Genomic DNA, 23,553 nt, shown 5'->3' on the forward strand with positions numbered 1-23,553 from the left:
CAAACACAATGATGACTACTAGAGGCTGGGAGGAGTAGGAGGAAAAAGGAGTTTCAATTTTTAAAAAATACTGGGAACAGGGCATGGTTCATTAACCATGACAACAATACTAATATGAGATATTAATAGGGGAAATGGGCTGAGGAGTTATGGAAAACAATACATATTACTACCTCACATTTTTGTTTTGTAAGTTATAAACTATTTTGAAATAAAATGTTACCAAGAAGAAAAGATGGCAAGTCATCTTTTATTGCAGCAAAAAGAGGATCAAGATCTCAAGTTTATTTAGAGAACCAGGCTGGTCTAAAGACAACTTCTCTATTTACAGCCCTCCTCCAATAATTTCTGAAAGAATTACTAATGTCATGAACCACACAGAACTTGTAACAAAGTACGAAGAATAGCTCCTTAGTCAGGAACTCTGCTTATTAAACGAGGCCATACTTCCTATGGTCTCATTTTTCTTTACATAAAAACATGTTCACTGCATGACTGAAGGAGATACTAATTCACTTCAGAAAAAAATCTGGAGTATCAGAAGAATAGAAGACAAGTGAAACAAACTTTAAAGAACAGGAATGCCCAAATCAGAGAAACAAACCACAATAAATATGCTAAATTAAGTTTTGGGAAATTGTATGAGAAATATAATATGAAGAGCTGGCATGAACAAAGAAATTAAATAAACAAATTACAATTAAGATACCATTATATATGGAAAATAAGACAAGGAGATAGAAAAAGTCTTACTCTTTAACATCTTTAAGTTGTTCAATATCTTGGACTTTGACATAATCTGGGTCATGTGCCAAAAGGTGAATTGTATATGGAACAACATACTCTGGTAGAAGAGACAACAATTTTTCTGGTTGGGACAAGGATGGAAGGGGAGAGAAGAAAGGATATGAAAAGAGGAAACAAAACAAAATATCCACATTAGAAAATCAAATCTCACACATTTTCTTTCATATATCTTGCATCACAAAAGTTTACCCCAAGATGGACAAAGAAAAAAATTACTGAAATACCTCATAGTGATAAGGTCTAAGATAAACAGTTTATTCATCCATCAAATGCCTATTAAAAACATCACATGCTGAAGCTACAAATACTTGTTTTCAAGTGCAAATGGAAACAAACTGTATTCAAGACCAAGAGACATTCACTCATCCTCATGTGCTAAGTAATCTTGCTAATACTCTTGTGAACTACTGCGCACAATTTAAAACTTGTGCTAAATCTTTCACAGCATGGCATCAAAAGTAGCAAGTAATGACTAATTTTCTTTGCTGAGAACAGTTTACATAAAAAGCTCTGAAGTTTCCTTATTTTTACTGCTGATTTTGAAGAATAATTACTTTTTAATATTCAGATACAGAAGGAAAAAAGTAACAAGCTTCAAAATTCAGATTACATACTATTAATATTTATGGTATTCTTACTGTTTCAGGTCTCTATTAGATTCTAAACTTATGAAGATAAATAAGAGATGAAGAGTATTTATAGTACAGCAGAAATAGAGGCTATACTTCGACATGGAAGGGACCCCAAAGTAAGAACAGTTTTTGCCTGCTGTTCTGGGCCATCCATTTTTATTTACAGCTCTTTAAATTCTCACAACCACCACCAAAAAATGAGTATATTAATTTAATCAATCAGGAAACTAAAGCACAGATTAAGTAATCTAGGTGAGCACAACCAGAAAATGGTAGAAAACTTCTAAAACATCATATTTTTCTCAAGATTTGAAGGAAGAGAAGAAGGAAGGATCACAGTACTGTGCTAAAAACAAAACCATATTTTAAAGGACTCCAAAGGTACAAACCATACTCCATGGTTTTGTTTCTTTATTTCTATGACTGGAAGGTAGGAAGAATTTCCAGAAAAAAACAAAAGAAAAACTGCAAATTATGAATAATCCAGAATACATGGAGCACCCAGTTTCCAGTAAGAAGCTGGCACACAGAAGGTGTAACTCAGGCTCACGCCATGGGCAGACACTTCATCACTACCCGAAGAGTATAATGAACACACAATGTGGAGTCAAGCAAGGCAGTACTGTGATCTCATCTGAGAGCAATGGCACATGAGGAGGTCATGGACCAGAGGCAGGGGAACATTCACAATAGGGAGGAAGTCAGAAGGATGTAGACTAAGTCAAACAGCAATGTGGGAGACTACAGGATAGAGATTCAACATATTCGGAGCAAAAAATGAATAGAAACTGATAAATGATGAGGAGCTGGAGCAGAAAAATCATGCCTCTGGTTTCTGACTTGGATAGTTAGTTGTTTACATCTGAGTAATAGCTTATTTGCTAAGTAAGTCACAAACGTAAAGAAGCAGACCAACCAACCAGGATGTGGCAGAGTAAGCAGATCATTCTGCAGTATGCTTACCACTAACAGCAGCATGCTGCTTCAGATATTCTCGTCTCACATTTATATTTTTTACCAAACACTGTCTAGCATGAGCACGTCTTTCTTTCACAGGATCTTTTGCACAAAGGGCACAGATCGCCATATATTCAAGTGGAAGTCGTAATCGGGAAAGGCCTTTATGAAGTTTCTGAGCAAATACTTGTCTAACTTGATAGCACTCATCCTGTAAAAACACAATCATATCATTATTATCCATTTCAGGATCAGGGAACAGAAAAAAGCAGCAGGTTTTCTGTACAAGCAGTGTTTCATATCCAAGACTGATACACTGTGACTTCATCCAATTTCAAGGGTGGACTATATCTGGTCTCTAACAGCCACCTGCTACATGTGCCAGAACCACCTCAAAGGTACTTCTAAAACAGATACAAAGGGCAAATACAAGTCCATCCAACTTAACACATTTTTAAAATAAAGTTTAAAAGCACACAAATAACCAAATAATTCTTTTCACAACAGGGGAAAACACAAGCTGTTCTAAAAGACACAATAACACTTTCAGAATTAGACTTTATCCCCCAGCAGTCAGCCTAAGGTACTGTATACCTTAACTGCAATTTTATGTATACTTTCCTGCTACCTAGAATAATCATTTAGTTTTTCCATAAAATATTTGTAATAACACATTGTCCATAACTTCACTGTGTATTTCTGACTTAAACTTCAGGTTATTATACCACCAACTATACTTTTTAAAGTAGTCTATGATAAAAAATATCCATCTATATGCCTTCACATGCAATTTAAAAATGAAAAGGAAATACACTTCTCTAGAAGTATTGCCATGGGAGAAGGGTCTTCAGCTTACAATTTTCAGTTAAAAGCTATGTAAGTTAAAGCCAGCATACAGAAAATGAATAACTATTAATAAATTAACCATTAATCAAATGTGCCTAATTTCTACCTAAGTTATATCCCCAACAAAACTTAATTTTTTGTCCATTTTCCATTCATAATTCAGGATCCAACAAAAGAGGGAAATTCATTAGAAACTCAATCTGTGAATCCTCACAAAGCAGAGTGATATTAGAGAATTGTCAAAGCACAGGCAAGACAACACAGACAACCAGGAACTGGAAAGCAAAGGGAAACTGACAAGCATGACAGGCACTTCAACAGACCATCTGAATAAAAAGGCACCAAGGATGCTACTGGGAAGTGTTCAACATTTTTGCAAAGATGATTATGATTTTGACTGACGAAACTGAAATAAATATGAAATGAATGATCAACTAATACAATTTTGCCCAAAAAAATGCACTCTCAAAAACACAAACACTTGATGTGTTCACGTTTGCAGTTATGACGACTATTTCGAAATGAAAGAACACCAGATAGTGTCCGATACTACAAAGTTATCCTCCTACCCTCCCAGGTAAAGTTCTAATCAAAGCCTGTGTTCATTGCTGTGAAATTACTTTTGGTCTACATCTTCTTAAGTAAACTCCTTTGTGTAGCCTTTTTTGGAAACAATACCACCTTTTAAGGAACTCCAACTTACAAGTAGCAAAAATAAACTACAAATGCATCAAAGTACGGCAGACAAAAATCTTTAAAGAATTAAAAGAGGAAAGAGACTTCTCTTAACAGTTAAAAAAGAACACATTTTATTCAGAAGGTTGTGCCTGAACGCTGATTTGCTGAAGGAGCTGGGCATGGAAGAGTACAAAAAAATTCAGAAGCAGCCAAGTATAAAAGGGAAAGAAAAGTGTTTAGCTTCACTGAATTCAGGTTTAAGCAGAGGGCCACAGCTAAGAAAAATCTGCAAATGTAGTTAGGGCCAAACATTAGACTGGCTCAAATGCCAGGATGTATCATATTCACATTTTTTTATATGAATGAGAGTTTAAATGCTTTTTTTTAAGGGAAAAAACATGAGAACTGTGATTAGGGAAATCTATGCACAACCTGTAAACTAACTACAGTCCTGGTGAAAGCTAACAATGGTCACAGCAAACTTTAAACATTGCAAGCATAATACAATGCAGAATTGCCTAGATTTTTGCCAATATGAACAAGGACAATTAGTCAAATCCATTTATAAGTATGTAAATATATAAAACAACAAATACTGTGTATTGTAATTGTAGGTATACCTAAAATGTTATGCGGGTTTATGTACTATTTATTCACAGATGATGATGTTGGGGCTACCTTGTCTCAGTCCCAACCATTAGAGGCAAGTGGACAGTGAATGTGGGCATGGGAATGCATTCTTGCTTTCAAAGCAAATTAACTGAGTTTTTTAAGCCTTTGAAATGGGACCGAGGACTTGAAAAATCAATGTTGCTGGTATAGTATTCACCTGACTTACATATAAAATGAGATAGTCAATGAAGAATTATGCAAGTCAAGAAGTTGCTCCCAGACAGATCCTCATATAGGACATACATTTAAAGGAAAATGGAAATGCAAAGTAGTCAAAGTAAGACAAAAACCCAACAGAATTTCAGCAAGGAGCAAGCATCTGGGGTGCCAATTAAGTTGCCAGCAGTCTACCTCAGAGTACTGGGGTATCAACTACCAGTTCTTGAGTCAGGCTTTCTGTTACCCTGGCCTTGACCTGTTCCCTCTGAGGGCATTTAAGAGTGAACCATCAGATGCAGGCTTGCCATCTTTAAGTATCTCATATTCAAAAAATAAAGAGCTAGCTATCCAGCACAATAGCCTAGTGGCTAAAGTTCTCGCCCTGCATGTGGTGGGATCCCACATGGGCATTGGTTCCTGTCATGACTGCTCCATTTGCCATCCTGCTTGCGGCCTGGGAAAGCAGTCCAGGACAGCCCAAAGCCTTGGGACCCTGCACCCATGCAAGAGACCTGGAAGAAGCTCCTGGCTCCTGGCGTCAGATCAGCTCAGTTCCAGCCACTGCAGCCACCTGGGGAGTGAACCAGTGAATGGAAGATGTTTCTGTCTCTTCTCTCTGTAAACCTGACCTTCCAATAAAAATAAATAAATCTTAAAACAATAAAGTAACAACCTACAACAATGAGCTCTATCAAACAACACAGAAGACACTGAAAACTATGATCATTAATCATTAAAGAATTGGGCATTTTTAGAAGACAATCCTAGGCTGTGACCAGGCTGCAGTTCCCACTAGTGGTACGTGGAGGCCGAGTGTGTTGAGGGCTAAGTTGGGCTGGGAAATAAATCCAGAAGTTATGACCTCCCTAAAATTCCATTTCTAAAAAAAACTGTGTGCAAGCTCAGAACTGCAACTAAACTGAAAAAAAAATTATAAATAGGATTTAAAATAACTTTTTAATATTGAAGCAACAGTAATTGGTAAAATGTTAATGTAAAAATATGGACGATTGTTTAAGTCTAGGCCTTATACATAAGCAGTATTTTGGGGGGGGGGAGGTAAAGAAGTACTGGGGTGGGCATTTGGTACAGTGGTGAAGATTCTGCTTGCAAACCCCGTATCCCTATGAATACCTGCTTTGGCTTCCAATGACTCCACCTTGGAACTCAACTACCTGTGAGGACGCACTTTTGAGGCAGAGGATGGAACAAGTACTTGGGTCCTTTCTACCCACGGGGGAGACCTGGGCTGAGCTCCAGGCACCTGGCCTCAGCCTCGCCCAGCCCTAACTATTCAGGCATCTGAGAAGTGAAGCAGCTGATGGAAGATACTTCTTGCTCTCTCTTTCAAATAAAAATTTTAAAAAGGAGTTAAAAAAAAAGCCTCCTTAGAAAAATAAAAGTAAGCACTAGAAAGAGATGAGGGTTTCTGGAGCGATCCTGATGGTCACTACGAGAGAGGATGGGGACCCAAAGTCGGCACCAGGCAAGAACCAGAGAAAGCTCCCCTCCCTAGTCCCGAAGGAAGTTTACTGCTTTGTTTCTGCGGAGCGCTCAGTGCTCCTGGTTGTCGTTCCGATGACCTTGGATCCTGCAAGGCAGGGTATGGGCTTCTTACATCCCATGTGGGAGATCCAAATGGAGGTGGGTGACCTCAGGGTTCTTTGTAGATGCTTGCAAGGAAAGAATCTCAACTGAATTTGAACTGTCGTAATGCAACAAGAACATACCATGGGGGGGGGGGGGGTTGGAGAGGGGAGGGAGGAATCCCAGTGCCTATAAAACTATGTCACAAGATGCCAAGTAATCAATAATAAATAAATAAATAAATAAATAAATAAATAAATAAATAGACAGTGAGATAAGGGGAAGTAGAGAGAAATAAAATATATAATCATCCCCGAGTTAAACTGAAAAGCAAAATATAAAATCACCAAATTTTGAAAGAAAAACTCAGATTATTATATGTACTTCTACGAAATTCTTTCTCTTCCCACAGAAGTTTTATTTATTGTCTTGAATGCAACTATAATTCTAAAATGAACTATAGTATCCTGGGATGGCAGGATTTTAGCACAGATACTTGGGTACCTGTTATCCCGATTCCGGTTTTGACTGGGCTCAATGCTGGTTTTTGTTGTTGTTGTTGCAGGTTTATTTATTTTTAACTGCAAACTCAGATATTTATAGAGGAAAATCTTCCATCACTAATCACTCCCCAAGTGGGCGCAACGGCCAGAGCTGAGCCAATCCAAAACCAGGAGCCTGGAGCCTCTTCCAGGTCTCCTACATGGGTGCAGGGTCCCAAGGCTTTGGGCCATCCTCGACTGCTTTCCCAGGCCACAAGCAGGGAGCTAGATGAGAAGCAGGGCCACCAGGACACAAACTAGTGCCCACATGGGATCCTGGCGTGTTCAAGGTAAGGACTTTAGCTGTTAGGCTACTGCACTGGATGCCAATGCTGTTTTTTCTGGGCAGTTGGGAGTGAATCAGTGACTAGAAGATCACCATCTCTCAATCTCTTTTCCCTCTCTTCCTTGCTCTTCCACTCTACCTTTAAAATAAATGAATTGTGGGGGCAGGTATCTGTTCTTGCAGTTAAAACATTTGTATTCCTCACAAGAAAGCCCAATTCACCTCCTGCCTCAAGTCTCCTGAATGCAGCTTCTGGTTCACGCAGACCCCGGGAAACAGGAGTAATGCCTCAGTAACTGGGCTCCCGTCGCTCCCAGGGGCAAACCTGGATAAAGCTGTTGGTTCCTAGCAAGCTAGTGCTGGCACCCGAGTTCAGTACTAGCAGCTGGGAGCACTTATGCAAGCTTGCTGCTTTCTCTGTGCTGCTCAGGAACATTCTTAAAGACTCAGTGTAGAAACGTGCTTTGTGTCAGTATAGCATCAGAGGACTGCTAGTCTATGTCGCAAAGATGCTAAAAACTTGTGAAGTAATGTACTTGGAAGTTACTGTAGGAAATCCACAAAATAGGACTATGAATGTATAAGTATCATGGTTCACAATCAAATTTTTTTAATTCTTGAGTAGTAAAAACAAACTTCTAATCTTGGGGTAAAGCCTACACTGTATCCTCAGATTCCACATTTAGGAATTTGCCAACTCGGCAAGTTTATTAGTGATCCCCCAAATCAATACTCTGGGCAATGTCATGGGTATTTGTGAGTAAATAACCAGAGTGAGGTACAGAGCAGCAAAAAGCAAAAGCAGTTTAATGCGCACATCCCCAGCCAAGGACAACAGAGGCAGCACTCTTTATCACCCATTTCCGTGTTAGTAAGGGCCCCTTCTGCAGTCTGCGTAACACTGTGTTTTTCATTTTTTTGATGGTTGATTATTTTTATTAAAATGGCTCTCAGGCCTGATGTTGAACTATCTAGTGTTCTCAAGAATAAACTGTGATGTGCCTTACAGATAAAGTACCTGTGCTAGATAAATTTCAGGCTGTTGATTTTTCAAGATTTATTTTTATTATTATTTTTTCATTGGAAAGGCGGATATACAGAGAGAGGAGAGACAGAGAGGAAGATCTTCCGTCCGATGATTTACTCCCCAAGTGAGTGCAACGGGCCGATACTATGCCGATCCGAAGCCAGGAGCCTCTTCCAGGTCTCCCACGCGGGTGCAGGTTCCCAAAGCTTTGGGCTGTCCTCGACTGCTTTCCCAGGCCACAGGCAGGGAGCTGGAAGGGAAGCGGGGCTGCTGGGATTAGAACCGGCGCCCATATGGGATCCCGGGCGTGCAAGGCGAGGACCTTTAACCACTTGCACCACCGCGCCGGGCCCAAGGCTGTTGATTTTGAGTATGGTGTTAATAAACAGAACTACATACAAGACAGAGGTGTATACTGATCGACTGATGAAAATGTTTTGTCCAGATGCTTGAAGGACTATAACCTTGTATTTCCTTTAACAGAAATAGTGTAGCATTGGCTAATTCAGTGCATGCAGTAACTTTAAAGTACTGTCAACTCACTATGTCAGCAACTCAAATCACAGTTTTGGAACTCTATTTCTCAATATAATCTGATTTTTATACATTATTATTTTTGAAAGAAAACTCAAGACTTTCACCTACATATCACATGGATGTTTTTCTAGAAGTTAAATACCATATTAAAGAATTTTTAAATCATTTTCCTTACATTAATAGCTAATGCACACAGCTGATACTGTTCCAATGTGATGATTTCATGATAACAAGGTTCTTGTGCTAGCTTCACAATCGCACTCCCAGCAGCCAGTCTCAAGCGGGACATATCCGGTTTACTGAAAAAAGGTAAGAAAAAGTGCATATTCTTAATAAGATCATACTTAATAAATTTACTTTTGCAAATATCCTTTTGAAGAGGCTTGATAAAATAAGTGTTCTCTGCAACATGAAAACCCAGCTCAAGGTTCAGCAGCCTGCAACTCCTCATAAGGTAACCGTCATCGGAACCCAGCCGTGCTGGCATCCTCGTATTGACTTCTCAGCCTCCAGTTACCAAAAGCAAATTTCCCTCACTTATAAGCAGCTCAACCTGCGATACCCTGTTACAGCAACCTGAACAAACTAAGAGAAGACAACTTAGCTACTGAGCACCGTGGTATGTTCACTTCACTGGGGAAGCTTCTGTCTTACACTATGAAATACCTCTCTGAAACATAAGCTTAGGCTAGTACCATAACATCATTGTAATCTTATCATCCTAAATAGAATATCTTCAGTCTAGAAGAAATAGTATTCATGGTTGTTAGGTTGTGGCTATGCCACCAAGGATTTTAGAGTTATGTTAACCTGCAGCTGCTGCTTAAAAAATTCTATTTTGCTAATATGCCAACAACAATTACAACATAAAGAACAAAACAAGTAAAATGAAAGTAGGTACAGTAGGTAAAACATTCAAATTCTTAGCTGGAATTCAAGTTAATAAAAGGATCCTTTAAGGTTTCATGAAAGAAAAGGTATGAAATGGAGCACACCTCACAGAATCCTAAACCAGTAAATACATCTAAACAATTATCCTTCATATAGTGCTACAAGGAAAAACTCCTTAATTATCTATTTTGTAGTTCTATGGTAAAACATTAAGTATCACCCTTTTCATACAACAAATACTGCACCATATAAACAATACTGAATGGGGTTTAATAAGACAGTCTCAGCTTCCTTAGCTCTAACAATCTAGTGGGTTTAAGATCCTTTCTTGGGGCTTTGCACAGCAAGTAAAGCTACCGCCTGTGACGTCAGCATCCCACAGGAACAGCAATTCCATACCCCAGCTGCAACACTTCCAATCCAGATCCTTGCTAATGTACCAGGGACAGCAGTGGAGGATGGCCCAAAGCTTAGACCCCTGCACAAACATGGGAGATCCAAAAGAAGCTCCTGGCATAAGAATGGCTCCAGCCACTGTGGCCATGGGCGAATGCAACCAAAAAATGAAGATCTCTTTCTCCCTCTAATTCTGCCTCAAATAATTAAGTTTTTTTTTTAAAAAACCTTCCCTTATCATTGCAAGGATTATGTAAAAATATTCACTGAATGCACACTATAATTAATAAGGTTCTGAAGTTGCAAAACATATCCCAAAGGTGCTTCCCATTCATCAATAGCAATACTCCAAGTAGCTACTAATAGATAAATGATGGTTTAGAGTGTATCAGTCTGCTAGCAGTTAAAGCTTTCTGCACAGCAATAGATACATGCTACTTACATATTTGTCCCTACAATCTTCTATATAGATCAGTGTTTCGTATTTAGCTTTCCTCTTTTAGCTTTAATAAGCAGAAATTTTCCTTCAAATATACAGATATTTAAGCTGTAAAACCAAAAAGTGAACATCCTCTAAGATAGAAACAGATACCAAAACCCACAGCTGTACCTGCTTTGTTCTCACTGCTACTCCAAGCAGCCCTAAATGTTTTCAAATGTCCTATGGGCTCCTCAGAACTCAGCTTATGATATTTCTTTATTATTGCATCTTTAACATACACAATCCTTATATAAATGCTTTAAGAAGATATTTATAATCGTCACTTTACAGAAGAAAAAACAGAGATAAGTAAGTCAAATAAACTGATGATAAATAAAAGTAGATAAATGATGGAATTTGAACCTGAATGTGTGGAATCTACCTTCTTCGTGCCTCCATTCCTGGACCACTGATGTATAATGCTCCACTAAAATAAGTTAATAGGGACCAGCGCAGTAGCCTAGCGGCTAATGTCCTCGCCTTGCATGTGCTGTGATGGCATATGGGCGCTGGTTCTAATCCCAGCGGACCCGCCTTCCATCCAGCTCCCTGCTTGTGGCCTGGGAAAGCAGTTGAGCACAGCCCAAAGCTTGTGGACCCTGCACCCGTGTGGGAGATCCAGAAGAAGCTCCTGGCTTCAGATCATCTCAGTGCTAACTGTTGCTGCCACTTGGGGAGTGAATCAGCGGATGGAAGATCTTCCTCTTTCTCTCCTCCTCTCTGTATATCCAATAAAAATAAATAAATCTTTATGGTTAAACATTGACCTACAAAGGGTACTTCCAAAAGTTCAGAGAAAAATATTAAATGAGCATTATTTGGCACAAGAAAACCTACCTGAAATCCATAGTTTTTCATAATACGCATTTTCCATGAATTTCCTTCTTTAAAAGAATTTACCATCTGTCTGTCTACATATTTATCCATTCACTCATTGAAATGCAGAGCAAAAGAGACCTTCCATTAAATTATACACTGCCCAAATGAGTACAAACCATTCCTGCTTTTACTTAAAAGGAACAGAGATCTTCCACCTATGGTTTCACTCCCCAAATGGCTGCAAGAGCCATGGTGGATCAGGCCAAACCATACGGATGTCCCGCAAGGAGAGTAAGAGCCCAAGCACTTGGACCTTTGTTGCTGGTGGTGGTGGTTTGTTTTTGTTTTTGTGCTGCCTTATCAGGCACATTAGCAGGAAGCAGGACTGACAGTTGAGCAGTCAGAACTTGAATGGGTGCACAGACATGGGATGCAAGCATGGCAAGTTGCATTTATCTACTGTGACGCAATACCAGCCCTGTTCCATGAAATCCTACATTCTTCATGTAATTTCAAAAATACTTTACGCTATATAAAACTTCTTTTGCTTTCCAAGAATTTCTGAAGTATTCTCACGTAAATTATAGAAGTATATACAACTAATTAGATCAAAGTAAATAAATGAGGTCCATAAACAGAATATTAAGTTTTCTTTGAGAAGCGTATGTTACAGTACACAATGAGTAAAACATACAAGAACAGAAATGAAGACAGAAATGTACAAAGTACTTGGTAGTCATTTCTGTTTTCTCATCAAAGTCTTTAGATATAACAACTGTTAGAAAATTATTTTTCTACTTTGTATTAGTACAGACTCTGAAACCTCTTAATTTTGACACTGACATAATAGCCTCTACCCCTAATCACCATATGCTACTCTACAAGGGGATAAGTGTCATGGTACAATGGGTTAGTCACATTGCTGCTTGAGCTATCTGCAGTCCAGACTGGAGTACTCCTTCAACTCCTAGTTCCTCAGCTTCTGTTTCGGACCCCTGCTGATACGACAGGAAGGTAGCATAAATGGCTCAAACATTTGAATCCCTGTTACCCACATGAGAAACATGGAATGAATTTCTGGTTCCTGGCTTCAGCCTAGTTCAACCCCAGCACTTCACATTCGGGGTGTGAACCGACAGACAGGCAATCTCAGCGTCTTGCTCTCTTTCTGCCACTCTTTCAAATAAATATAAATAACGTGTACATGTAAACTAAAATTAAATGCCTTAGGAGAAAATATTTCATTATGAAAATAGATAATACAGGCATAATCATTATTTTTATTTCACAGGTGAAGAAAAAAAGCAGATTGAAGAAAATTACTAAAGGTCATTTAACTACAGAGTAGAAGACAAGATTTCAATTCTAACTCCAGAATCCAAGTTTTCAATCATTATACTATACTCATCTTTCAAACAAAACAAAACAAACACTGTGTTTAAAATCATTCACATTAATGCATTTTATAACATCTGAATTCACACATACTTCTGGAAACAGATTCACTAAAGTGCCCTCTGATCAGTGGGATCTTTTTCCTTTAGACACTGAGGTAAACAGAAAATTACAGCTACTCATGGTATATTGACACTTTCACACAAACAGTCCCAAAAGAAAGCATCTATTTTCTAAAATATGTATAATGTTCAGTAACAATCAGAAGGCTATATTAATATTTTAGTATCAGTACTTTCAGTAGTTACACCAGGAATTGAAATTTTGTGCAAAAGAACTCTGAAATAATAATTGCATACCTAATTTTCCCTTGTTCTGTCAAGTCTCCATCACTATGCAATATCGTTGTTAACAATCTCAAGGTAGAAGTTCCTGATTTACTGTGATTGTTTTTCATTCCAAGTAGCCATCGAACCATCATTTTAATAGCCTGAATCTATTTAAAAGTTAACAAACAAAACATTGAGACTTCAAAAAAATTTCCGCTTCTACATTAGACAAATTATTTTTAAATGATTTAAGAAAGGTTATTCACATATGCACATATGTAAATATATAACTGAGTGTCTTGTATTGCCTTCACTTCCCAAAGGAGGGACAAATGACTTAACTAAGGATCTGTTTTCCTTCCTTTCTGTAATACTTTTACAACATGTATCCACCTTTTAGCACCTAGAATAAAATATGCTACTTTCCACATCAATCATGTTTATCTTTTCTATCTAATATCAATATCCGTTTGTTCTACATTACATAATTATAAAGCAAGATCTTTACATGGATATTGCCTTTAGTGTTTATAACAACCTTTTAAAAAAAAGATTCATAACACCTCTTTGAAAAATAATGTACATTAACCATTTGGCTTACTCATTAATATGTCAGTTAAGACACGCACACCCCACACTGAAGTAGCCAGGTTCAGTCCCTGGCTCCAGCTCTTGATTCCTGTTTCGTGTTAATGTGGGAGCAGTGATGGCTGATGTAGTTGGATGCCTGCCAGCCACATAAGGAATTCTGAACTGAATTCTGAGCTCCTGGCTTTAGCTCTTCTGCCTCAGCAAGCCTTTGGGAAGTGAAGCAGAGGACAGGAGCACTCACTCTCTCTACATGTATCTTTCAGCCTCATAAATAATATTTTTTTTAAGAATTAAAAGTTCTATGGGGGCCAGCATAGTGGCGTAGCAAGGTTCAAGTCCCAGCGGCTCTACTTCTGATACAACTTCCTGCTTGTGGCCTGAGAAAGCAACAAAAGATGGTCCACGTCCTTGGGCCCCATACCCATGCAGGGACCCAGAAGAATCTCCTGGCTCCCAGCTTTGGATTGGCTCAGCTTCAGCCATTGCAGCCATTCAGGTAGGCCGGATGAAAGATCTCTCTCTGTGTCTCTCCTTTACCAAAACAGATCAAATCGTAAGACAAACAAAAGTGTTATTATCTTTCACATATCTTCTCAGCTAAGAGGTAAGATTTAACGAGCTAAGACTCCAAATCTAAATATGACTTACATAGGCAGGTGACACTAAAAAAATGCTTTTGGCGGGAATCTGGTAAGCATTAGCAAAATGGCAGGTGCCCGCATTCCAGGCCAGCTCTGTTACTCAACCTCAAAAACTGGTGCTTGAGATCAAGGCTGAGATCACAAATCGACACCAAGACTCAAAAGTATTAAACATCATTTAATTATGCCAAAGAGCTGCTCCTGAGATCTGCAGAAATACTTTCAGAATCTGAAGCAGGAAGAACATGAACAGGTAGGTCCAAATATGAAAAATAAACACATGCAGTCCAAGTCCAAAAGGTTTATAAAAAATTGCAACTAAAGATCATTTGCTCTTACATTTGCTCTTGCCTTTCACATTTTAATAGTTGGCTGAGATGAAGTCTAAATTACAGACACAAATGGCTTTAAATAGATTAAAACTGCCCATTCTGGGGATAAGTAATGTTTTCATGTAAAACTTGTAATTCAAGAAATTACAGCAAAATTTTTACATTTTTTCATTTGTTTAAGAGGCATGGTTCACTTCCTAAACGTCGCCAGCAGCAGCCAGGAGCTCAATATACGCTGCATCGGTGGCAGGACTCAACCACCTGAGCCATCATTGCTGCCTCCTGGCAATCTCTACTACCAGGAGCTAGTGTCAGCATTTGCAGTCATGTATTTAATTCTGGAACTCCAATATGGGACAGAAGTGTCTTAACTAACATCTTAACTTCTAGGCTAAATACCTGCCTTGAATTAACAAACACAAAAGCTATAATAAATCTTGTAAAAGATGAACAGTCTGAAATCCAGACTGTCATCTTTATTCAACAGTTCAGTGTCTGTAAGAAAATTACCAATGTCTTTTTGCCAATAAAAGACTTATTCTACAAATTAGATTACATGCACTTGTCCAATAAGCCCTGTTTCTCGATATTACCTTACATTCCTACAACACACAAGATGTTATTTGGTAACTACAGTAGCTGATTTCTTGCAATCTTGCCTTTGTGACAAGAATACATTTCTATGCTCTTCATAATCCTGCAATACATTAAAATCAGTAAGTACATGAATGTTACTCACTTTGACCATTGTTTCAGGAGAAACTTCTTCATCTGGAACCCAAAGTTTAGTTGTCTTTTTCCCTGGAAGCTAAACAAGAACTTAGAACTTTAAAACATAAATATGAACATTCCTGTTCAATTAATATTTCATGAATGAATAAAAGCTGCACCTTCCACAGCAACAGTCATCACATAAAACAAAAAAATTTCTTCTAACTTGATTTATTAAAAAAGGCTGAATATTTATCCTCACCAACACCCAGATACACACTCAAAGATCATGAATTAGTTTTTCGTTATGTGGTATAGCTAACTTTAACCTCTTAGTTCCTTGACAAGAACTAGGACAATCAATCAATCAATAAATCAATCAAGTGAGCGAAGTGGTGCTGTTTTTAAATACGAGGATATTTTTAAAGCGTCTTTTAAAATGACAAAACATACACACAAATGCACGCATACCTACAAGCAGCGCAGGGCCAGAGCCAATAGGGGAAGCAATGCACCTAGACCAAGGTTCCCTGCTGCTATGTGGCACAGCCCTAACTGTTGCCAGTCTACCAAACTCTGTCCTGCCTTTTATTGTCTTTCAAATAAATTAGTGCTAAATTGTAACAACCATTTTTAAAAACTCAGAAGTTAAATATATATAAAAATGTGATTCATCAATTTCATGCACAAGAACATTGTCTAAAGAAATTCCTGCTCATAAGCATTAGGCGGCCACTGTAACTTTTCAGTAGAACTGTTCCAAAAGAAGAAACCTAAAAATGGAAATATTTCAAATCCATTCTGAATAAACAAGCACATTTTATTTCCCACAGTGAAATAATATAATGAATGAAGCACAGCTAGATTTAATTACAGATTATTTTAGAAGTTAATGTTAACTGATAAAAGTCAGACACTGAAGATTTTAGATGGTGAAACCTAATTTTATTTTTTGCAGTGAGGTGGGAATAGGGCCCTCAGCCAAGCTGGGCAGGAGCAGCAGCAACGTGAAACAATTTTGTAAGTTTTATAAACAGGTCAAACCAGACCACACACAACACACACGAGTGCATTTAAATGTATATATGTGTGTATATATAGCATGTATAAAATATATATATATATAGTAAATATATATATATATATATATAGTAAAGCGAGTATGCATTTTAAGTTAGGGAAAAAGGAACTAAAACTTTTGGAACATGCATACCAGGACCAGGAGAGAAATATGTAGAAAGAAGGACTGGAGAGTAATAAAACCTGGAGATGACACTTCACAGGTATTATTACTATAAAATGATTATGTAAATTACAAAATTATAAAAATGTTACATATGTTCCTTTGTAAATGCCAAATATAACATAAAAATGGCTAATGAGTTAGAAGTGGTGAAACCTAGCTCTATTGCTACAGCAGCCGACTAAGCTGTGATGAACTAATCTTCCCACTAGAAAGAACAGGAAAGCTGACCCAGCCTTTCTGTTACTATCACAGGGAAGACTACAGAGTGACCACAGCAGGGACAACTGCAGAGCAATGTTCCGAGAGAGGAGGTAAATCAATGATTTGAACTGGCACTGAGACAGCTGCTCCTCGATTTAGACTGTTGGTTCCCAAAGGGAAGGAAGGGATTATAAAGTTGAGGAAAGCTTTCATTACTATCACAGACACAAGGATGAAAATTTGAAATTCTGGGCCCAACAAGGACTAGAAACCTTGTTAAACAGCACAGCCTTCTGGGTAGACTCCAACCAAATATACCTAAACATAAACATGACCAGAGAAAGCATCAGACTCCGAAGTCCAGCTTTCAACACACAGAGGCACTCTGACAGCCCAACAGCTGCCCAGGAGCAAACAATCCTCTCTGGAGGGAGAAATTCTCAGCCAAAAACGCAAATAATCCCTCAGCTTTTTATACAAAAACGCTACCACTCAATATAACATGTGCAAGGTAAGACTTGATGAAAAAAATCCAGAGAAAAACTAGGAGAAACAGATCCTGAATGAACCTAATAAATTAGACAAAAATCTTGAGGGATGCAATCTACACAAACCTCTGTACCACAAAATCGCCACAAACCACTCTCATAGCTTAAAGGAGCAAAGCTTTAAAATGGAGTAAAGGCAATGTACAATAATGATGGAAATGACACATACGCCAATACATTTGGCACAACTTAAGAATTTTAAACTATCTTGCTAGAGAAGATAAAGTTTACATTATAATTCTTTCAGTTCTGGAGCAAGCCTAGAATAGTGCTGAGGACACATAGACACAAAATTGATGTTTATACAGGGATCTATGTTGAAGTACATAAGCATGCACATTCACAAGTTCATTTGACTTTAAGTCGATTTTCCCCAGACACAAACACACCTTGCCCATTTACACACAATCAGGATAAAGGAATTCATTCTTCCATTATGTTTTTGCCCATGACTTTGGCTTTTTAAAGTTTATATGTATGGAAAAGAAGAAGTTACAGTCATAACTGATTCATTTAAAAATAGCTTTTCTAATACAAACTCAACACCTATAAAACTGAAACAGAATCAGGTGAAATTTTTTTATTTCTCCAAGGATGCATTTAGGTTATATACTCATGTTTAAAAGCACATCTCAGTGTGGCTCTACTTAAAATGGAGATAGAGCACATTTACTAAACTTGGAAAACATAAAATATATAACCAAATGGAAAGGTGATTAACAATTTGTTTCACATTAAAAAGTTTTTAGAAGATAACATTATCAAACAGAAATCTAAGAAACATAAATTACCCGATCGTTCATGAGAAGATCTTTCACGATGAAAGTAGCTACCAAAGACTTCAAAGGCGCAGCGAACTGATCAGGTGCAAGGAGAGCAATATGACCAATAGTAACCAAGGGTGTGATGAGATGTTCCAGGTTGCTTGGATCTAGACTTTTATGTAGAGGCTGAAAATGAGAAGAAAAAATATTTAACTCTATACATATGCCAACAAACAGTTCGTGCATTTCATCTTGTATGATCACCACTGCACGTTATATACACAAGCTACCACGATGTGGATTCTAAAGGAGTACATTAGAGACTGTTGGGGTTCACCAACAACTTTCTCTTCTACTTCCTGTACACTTGGAGAGCTCTACCTATGGGTTTCTCTGCACGTAATGAGGGTAGCTCAGGCTGTTTTGTTCAAGTAGAGGAACTGAAAGCTAAGTGCTCAGGCCTGCCCAGAGACAACAGTAAGGTCTTTTCAACAGCCTCTGCTTATTAACTGGCTGCCATATGCTAAGAATTCAGTAAAACTAAAAAGAGCTGTCATTACTCAGAAAAAGGGTAGGAGGTCATTAAAATACACTAGTGGTCTTCTGGAGCAAAAATTAAGCTTGGACTTTCTAATCACTTGAATTTTGAGGGTAATGAATATTAAATATCACAACCAATGATTTTTGTTATTCTGACAGCAAATTCAACTGTCGATATGCATTTTGTCATGATAAAAAAAAATGAACATTTACAAAACCACATAAAAGTGTAAAGAAGACGACAAAAATATCCTATCACTGGTGGGTCTCAGGACAGGGCGTCTCATGCCTGGATCCCAGATGACAGCCACCATGTGCACGTGGTGAGCTGTTCCCGGGCCTGCCTGGGCTCCAGCAGCTGCTCCCTTCTGGGTGAGTACACCGAGAGGGGAGAAGGGGAGGTCTCGGGGACTGGGCAGGTCCGGGACCCACCTGCCACATTCATTGGGCGGTAAATGCAATTTGGGAGGGGCGCGCTGGGTCTCAGGATGGGGCGTCTCATGCCTGGATCCCAGACGACAGCCACCATGTGCACGTGGTGAGCTGTTCCCGGGCCTGCCATTTGGTGCCAGGCTCCGCCTGCTGGCCACCCAGCCGGGAGCTCTGGGGTTTTGGTTCTTTGTGTCGCTACTTAATTAGCTTCAGGTTGAACCCATTGTGCTTCTAGGACCTGAAACATTTGTAAAGATTCCCACTGGCAGTAACTCTTCCTTTGTAAAACTTGTAATCACTGAACAATGCTGACCTCCAAATACCAGTCCATGCAGAAGCTATGGCTTGTGGCTTGTCCTGCAGAATTATATCATGTTACCTGACATGATGATGGATCAGGAGAATGGTCACATTAAGCAAGCCATTCCATTAACTAGCACTCAAAAACCATAACCGGGGGTAAATTCTGTGAGGGATGTGTGGGTCACATCCCGTGAAAATTCTAGCCAAGTATGTGCTAGGCAGAACCAGACTGGACTGCAACACCCATTGGCTCCAGCAATTACAACTACCACCTGATCAGGGAGTGAAAACAGAACCAACCCAGCAATTACAACTACCACCTGATCAGGGAGATGGACTGTGCTGGGCCCTGTACTTGCTAGCACATACAAGAATCTGGTTTGAGAACACCTCAGACAAAGTTTCTTTGGAGATCTTCCTAATCTAAATGCTGGACTCAGAACCCTAACCAAGAAAAGAGAGAAGACAGAACAGGTCAACCAACCATCTCAGCTATGATGGACTATGTCAATCAGTGGATTCTAAAACGACCTCATAGTGCTTGGAGTGGCAAGATTGGCAGCTATTCATAACTGGTGAACTATCAAAACCACATGAGCAAGGTCCTCAGAGCATACCCTATATCTGGGACCTGGGGAGGGTGGAAAATTGGGTGGGCCTTCTCCCTTAATACCCCCCTTTAAACATGAAGGAAACAATATGGAAAAAATACTAGTCTTACCCACTTTCCTGTAGCCCTTGAACCTTTTTACCCTAATTACTTATGTAAAGTTTGTCAAAAAAAAAAAAAAAAAGAAAGCAAAAATATCCTATCACTGACACATGCATATGAATAAAGTATCTGTGAAAAACTCCCACGCTGCATACTAAGACCTGGAAGGAATAAGACCTGTGTTTATCCAACCTATTAGGGCAACAGGAAGCCTCATTTAATCATGGGTATATTTAAATTAGCTTATTTTGCATCCCTTTGACAAGTTCCCTTTAATATATCTATTATACATCTAGTTAAGCATGAGTTTATTCTTCACACTGCAAACTAATGACAGTGCAAATAGCATTTAAAAGTTAGTTTTTACTAGTTTGCTAACTCATCACAATAAATAATTTCTGAAAAAACAAAATCTGTGGCAAGATCCTAGATTAGTGACAAACTCTGAGGCAAATTCTTCTGTGAAACCCTTCCCTGAAAGCCAAAGAAGTAAGCATCCTACAGGAGTATGACTGTAGCAGTGTAACTGCACTGCATATAGCAGGCACGACAACACAATGAAAATAAAATAAGTTATATCAGGATTATTTTGTAGGGAACAAAAAGGATACTGTAAAAAAAAAAAAAAAACTATGTTATCAGTTTCTTACAAACCAACATGAATTTGTTAAAAGCATTCCAATACACAAAGCAGATTCCTGAAAACTACATTCCTTGCTATACACAGTAAAGATCTGGCTTGGAAAATAAAACTACATTTTTATTTTACTTAGTTCATTAACATAAAACAGGAAAATATTAAAAATTAGCCTTAGTTTGTAAAATTGTGATAAGTCAAAATGTGTTAAACAGCTTCAGCATAATTGCCAGATGGTTTTGATTTCATTTAGTTGATTTGCAATAACAAGGCTAGCAATGGCAGCTTTCAACAATGTAGCTTTCAACAAAACTACAATGCACAGTTAATATTATAAAAATATAGAAAATAAGCTAAAATATGTAGTGAAAATACTTTATATCTACACATGATTAGATCAATTATAGAAAGCAGAAATTCATTTAAACTGTCAGTCAGTACTGACAAAAATCAGACAATATTAAAAAAACCAGAGCATCTCAAACAGAATTCAGTTTTTCTGAACCTATAAACTGACAGATTATCTATTTCCTACTATAAAAATTTATGGTTTTATTTATAATTATTTGTTAATGAAAAATAATCTCCAAATACATATAAATATGACGTTGTGTCATAAAGTTTTGCTTGCTGAATTTCAGTTAGCATTAAATAGATCTCAGTGATCAGACATTTTTATAACTACTTGTCAATGTTGACTTTCATTCAAGATGTGAAAATATACAAAATGATGTATCACCAAATGTAAATATTCTGTACAATCACCAGCAGCTATTTTTTAAAAACTATAACATATGAAACAATCTTTTCATTACCTCAAATATCTGAGCAAACTGGGTCTCTTTGCTAGAAAATATTGCATGGATACAATGAATAGCATATTTAGCTTGACGGGGGGGTCCTTTCTTAGATTTATGATGTAGAACAGGTAGCAAGGCTCTAAAGAAAAAAACAAATGCAGGATTTAAAATCAATAAACCAGAAAAACCAACATGATTTATACTAGAAAACTTAGCAATCTGATTTTTTTAAGTAAAGTTTTGAAAAACCAATAAGCTACCAGGAACTTCTTCTAATTCATTTTCAAGCTTACAATTTTGTTACATGAACACCAGTGTTAAAATACAATCCAAACATGTTTTTTACTCAGTAATGATAAATACAACCCAAGCAGGTGGACAGGACCTCTTCTCAACATTTCCATTTAGGCAGGCCTCATGGCCATCATTCCAGTTAAGCTTCTGCACCTCACACAATGACCATTATAAGGGTACATAATTATAGTTCTTCTTGAAGGTTCCATCTCTTGTGACACATCCTTCACTTTATAACAGAACAAGTTCATTAAAGGAAATCTGATTAATCAATACTTATTAAGCAATCTGACATGTCAGGCTATAATTTATATTACATGCTCTATATTCTTGCTCCTTATCATATAGCACTTTAGAGATGATCAGACAAATAATAACAGTTTAACAAAAATACATATTGTGTCACACTGTAATGCCTGCTAGACAAAGGGCAGAAAAAAGGACATGAACAGAGTACGGAAAAGGATATGTATGAGTGGAGCAATTTTAACCTCAAGACCTCTCTGATAAAGCACCATGAGCAGGGATCTGCAGGTGCTGGCCAGTGTGTCCTGGAAGCCTAAGGATCAGACATGCTTCTTATCACTGTATCAATCAGCAACTGAAAGTGAATACTGAATAAAACAAGAGCTCTTAGATTAACTATTATTCTAACATCTCACAGCAAGTAACCCTCTTCATTGACAAATATCAACCCAAAGCTCCAGTAAAGACAATTTAGGGATGAGATAAAGATACAATGAGAACTCTGTATATTTAAAAACATAATTCTGCAATAAAATTGTTATTTAAGAATAGGCCCTTAAAAGATAACAAGTATGATAAAAGATAAATTGAGAAGGATTTTTTAAATTACATACTGTAAAGAAAGGTTAATATTTCCAACACAAAGACCTTCTAAAAATAGAATGAGAGCAGATCTACAATAAAAATCCAGTTTTATGCAAACAGGTAGAAAGCACTTTAACAGAAGACAAACTGCACTGAAATATACGAAAAAATATTTCCTCATCAAATGAACAAAAATTGCAACAGAATGTCTGCTTCAAATTATGATGGGGTAACTGTAATCAGATTTAATCATCCAGAAAATAAGATAAACGCGTTAAAATAAGATAAACGGGTTAAAGGTTTCAGATGCCAGGCAACAGGCAGTGCAATACTATGTATCCAAAGAGGTAAGAGACAAACTGGGTCAGCATGTATTTACCCTAGTGGGCCCCTCCAACTGAGCCAAAGTTGAGGGAGACACAGAGGAGAATCAGTGCGTCCAAGGCAGCTCTGACTTCTAGGGAACAGCAAAGAGGGGCAGCTAGAGGGCAAGGAGGAGGTTACAAATATGCTCACCCACCATGAGGTCAGAAAATGACCTGTCATACTCAAGGAACAAAGGAAGAGAAAAAAAAATCCCAAACCAGGGAAAGACTTTAGGAAAGCAGGGGGACAGCAAATTCCTTCAATACACAGCAGTGATAACAACTCATACTTCATTCAACCATGGTGGAAATACCTTGTAATAAAACCAGTGTAAAAGTTAATTAAATAGAGACCTGGCGTCATAGCATAGTGGTTAAAGTTCTCGCCTTGAACATGCCAGGATCCCAGATGTGCGTCGGTTCTAATCCCAGTAGCCTGCTTCCCATCCAGCTCCCTGCCTGTGGCCTGGGAAAGTAGTCAAGGATGGCCCCAAAACATGGGACCCTGAACCTGAGTGGGAGACCAGGAAGAAGCTCCTGGCTCCTGGCTTCAGAGCAGCTCAG

The 23,553-nt window shown here is 38.1% G+C and overlaps 1 protein-coding gene across 8 annotated transcripts in view; it reads right to left on the reverse strand.

Moving 5' to 3' along the window:
* Positions 1 to 23,553, reverse strand: part of PDS5B (PDS5 cohesin associated factor B) — a 148,145-nt gene that overhangs the window by 19,468 nt on the left and 105,124 nt on the right. For all 8 annotated transcript variants that reach the window (XM_040979796.1, XM_040979795.1, XM_040979797.1 and 5 more), the window contains 7 exons: positions 21,515 to 21,638; positions 18,103 to 18,261; positions 15,345 to 15,413; positions 13,072 to 13,208; positions 8,906 to 9,029; positions 2,403 to 2,607; positions 754 to 868 (listed from right to left, as the gene is read on the reverse strand). In XM_040979796.1, the coding sequence (XP_040835730.1) occupies positions 754 to 868; positions 2,403 to 2,607; positions 8,906 to 9,029; positions 13,072 to 13,208; positions 15,345 to 15,413; positions 18,103 to 18,261; positions 21,515 to 21,638 (933 nt within the window). The remainder of the gene's footprint in view (positions 1 to 753; positions 869 to 2,402; positions 2,608 to 8,905; positions 9,030 to 13,071; positions 13,209 to 15,344; positions 15,414 to 18,102; positions 18,262 to 21,514; positions 21,639 to 23,553) is intronic.

This window comes from Ochotona curzoniae, unplaced genomic scaffold, assembly GCF_017591425.1.
Source record: "Ochotona curzoniae isolate NIBS_2020 unplaced genomic scaffold, NIBS_Ocur_1.0 contig_3332, whole genome shotgun sequence".
Taxonomy (NCBI): domain Eukaryota; kingdom Metazoa; phylum Chordata; class Mammalia; order Lagomorpha; family Ochotonidae; genus Ochotona; species Ochotona curzoniae.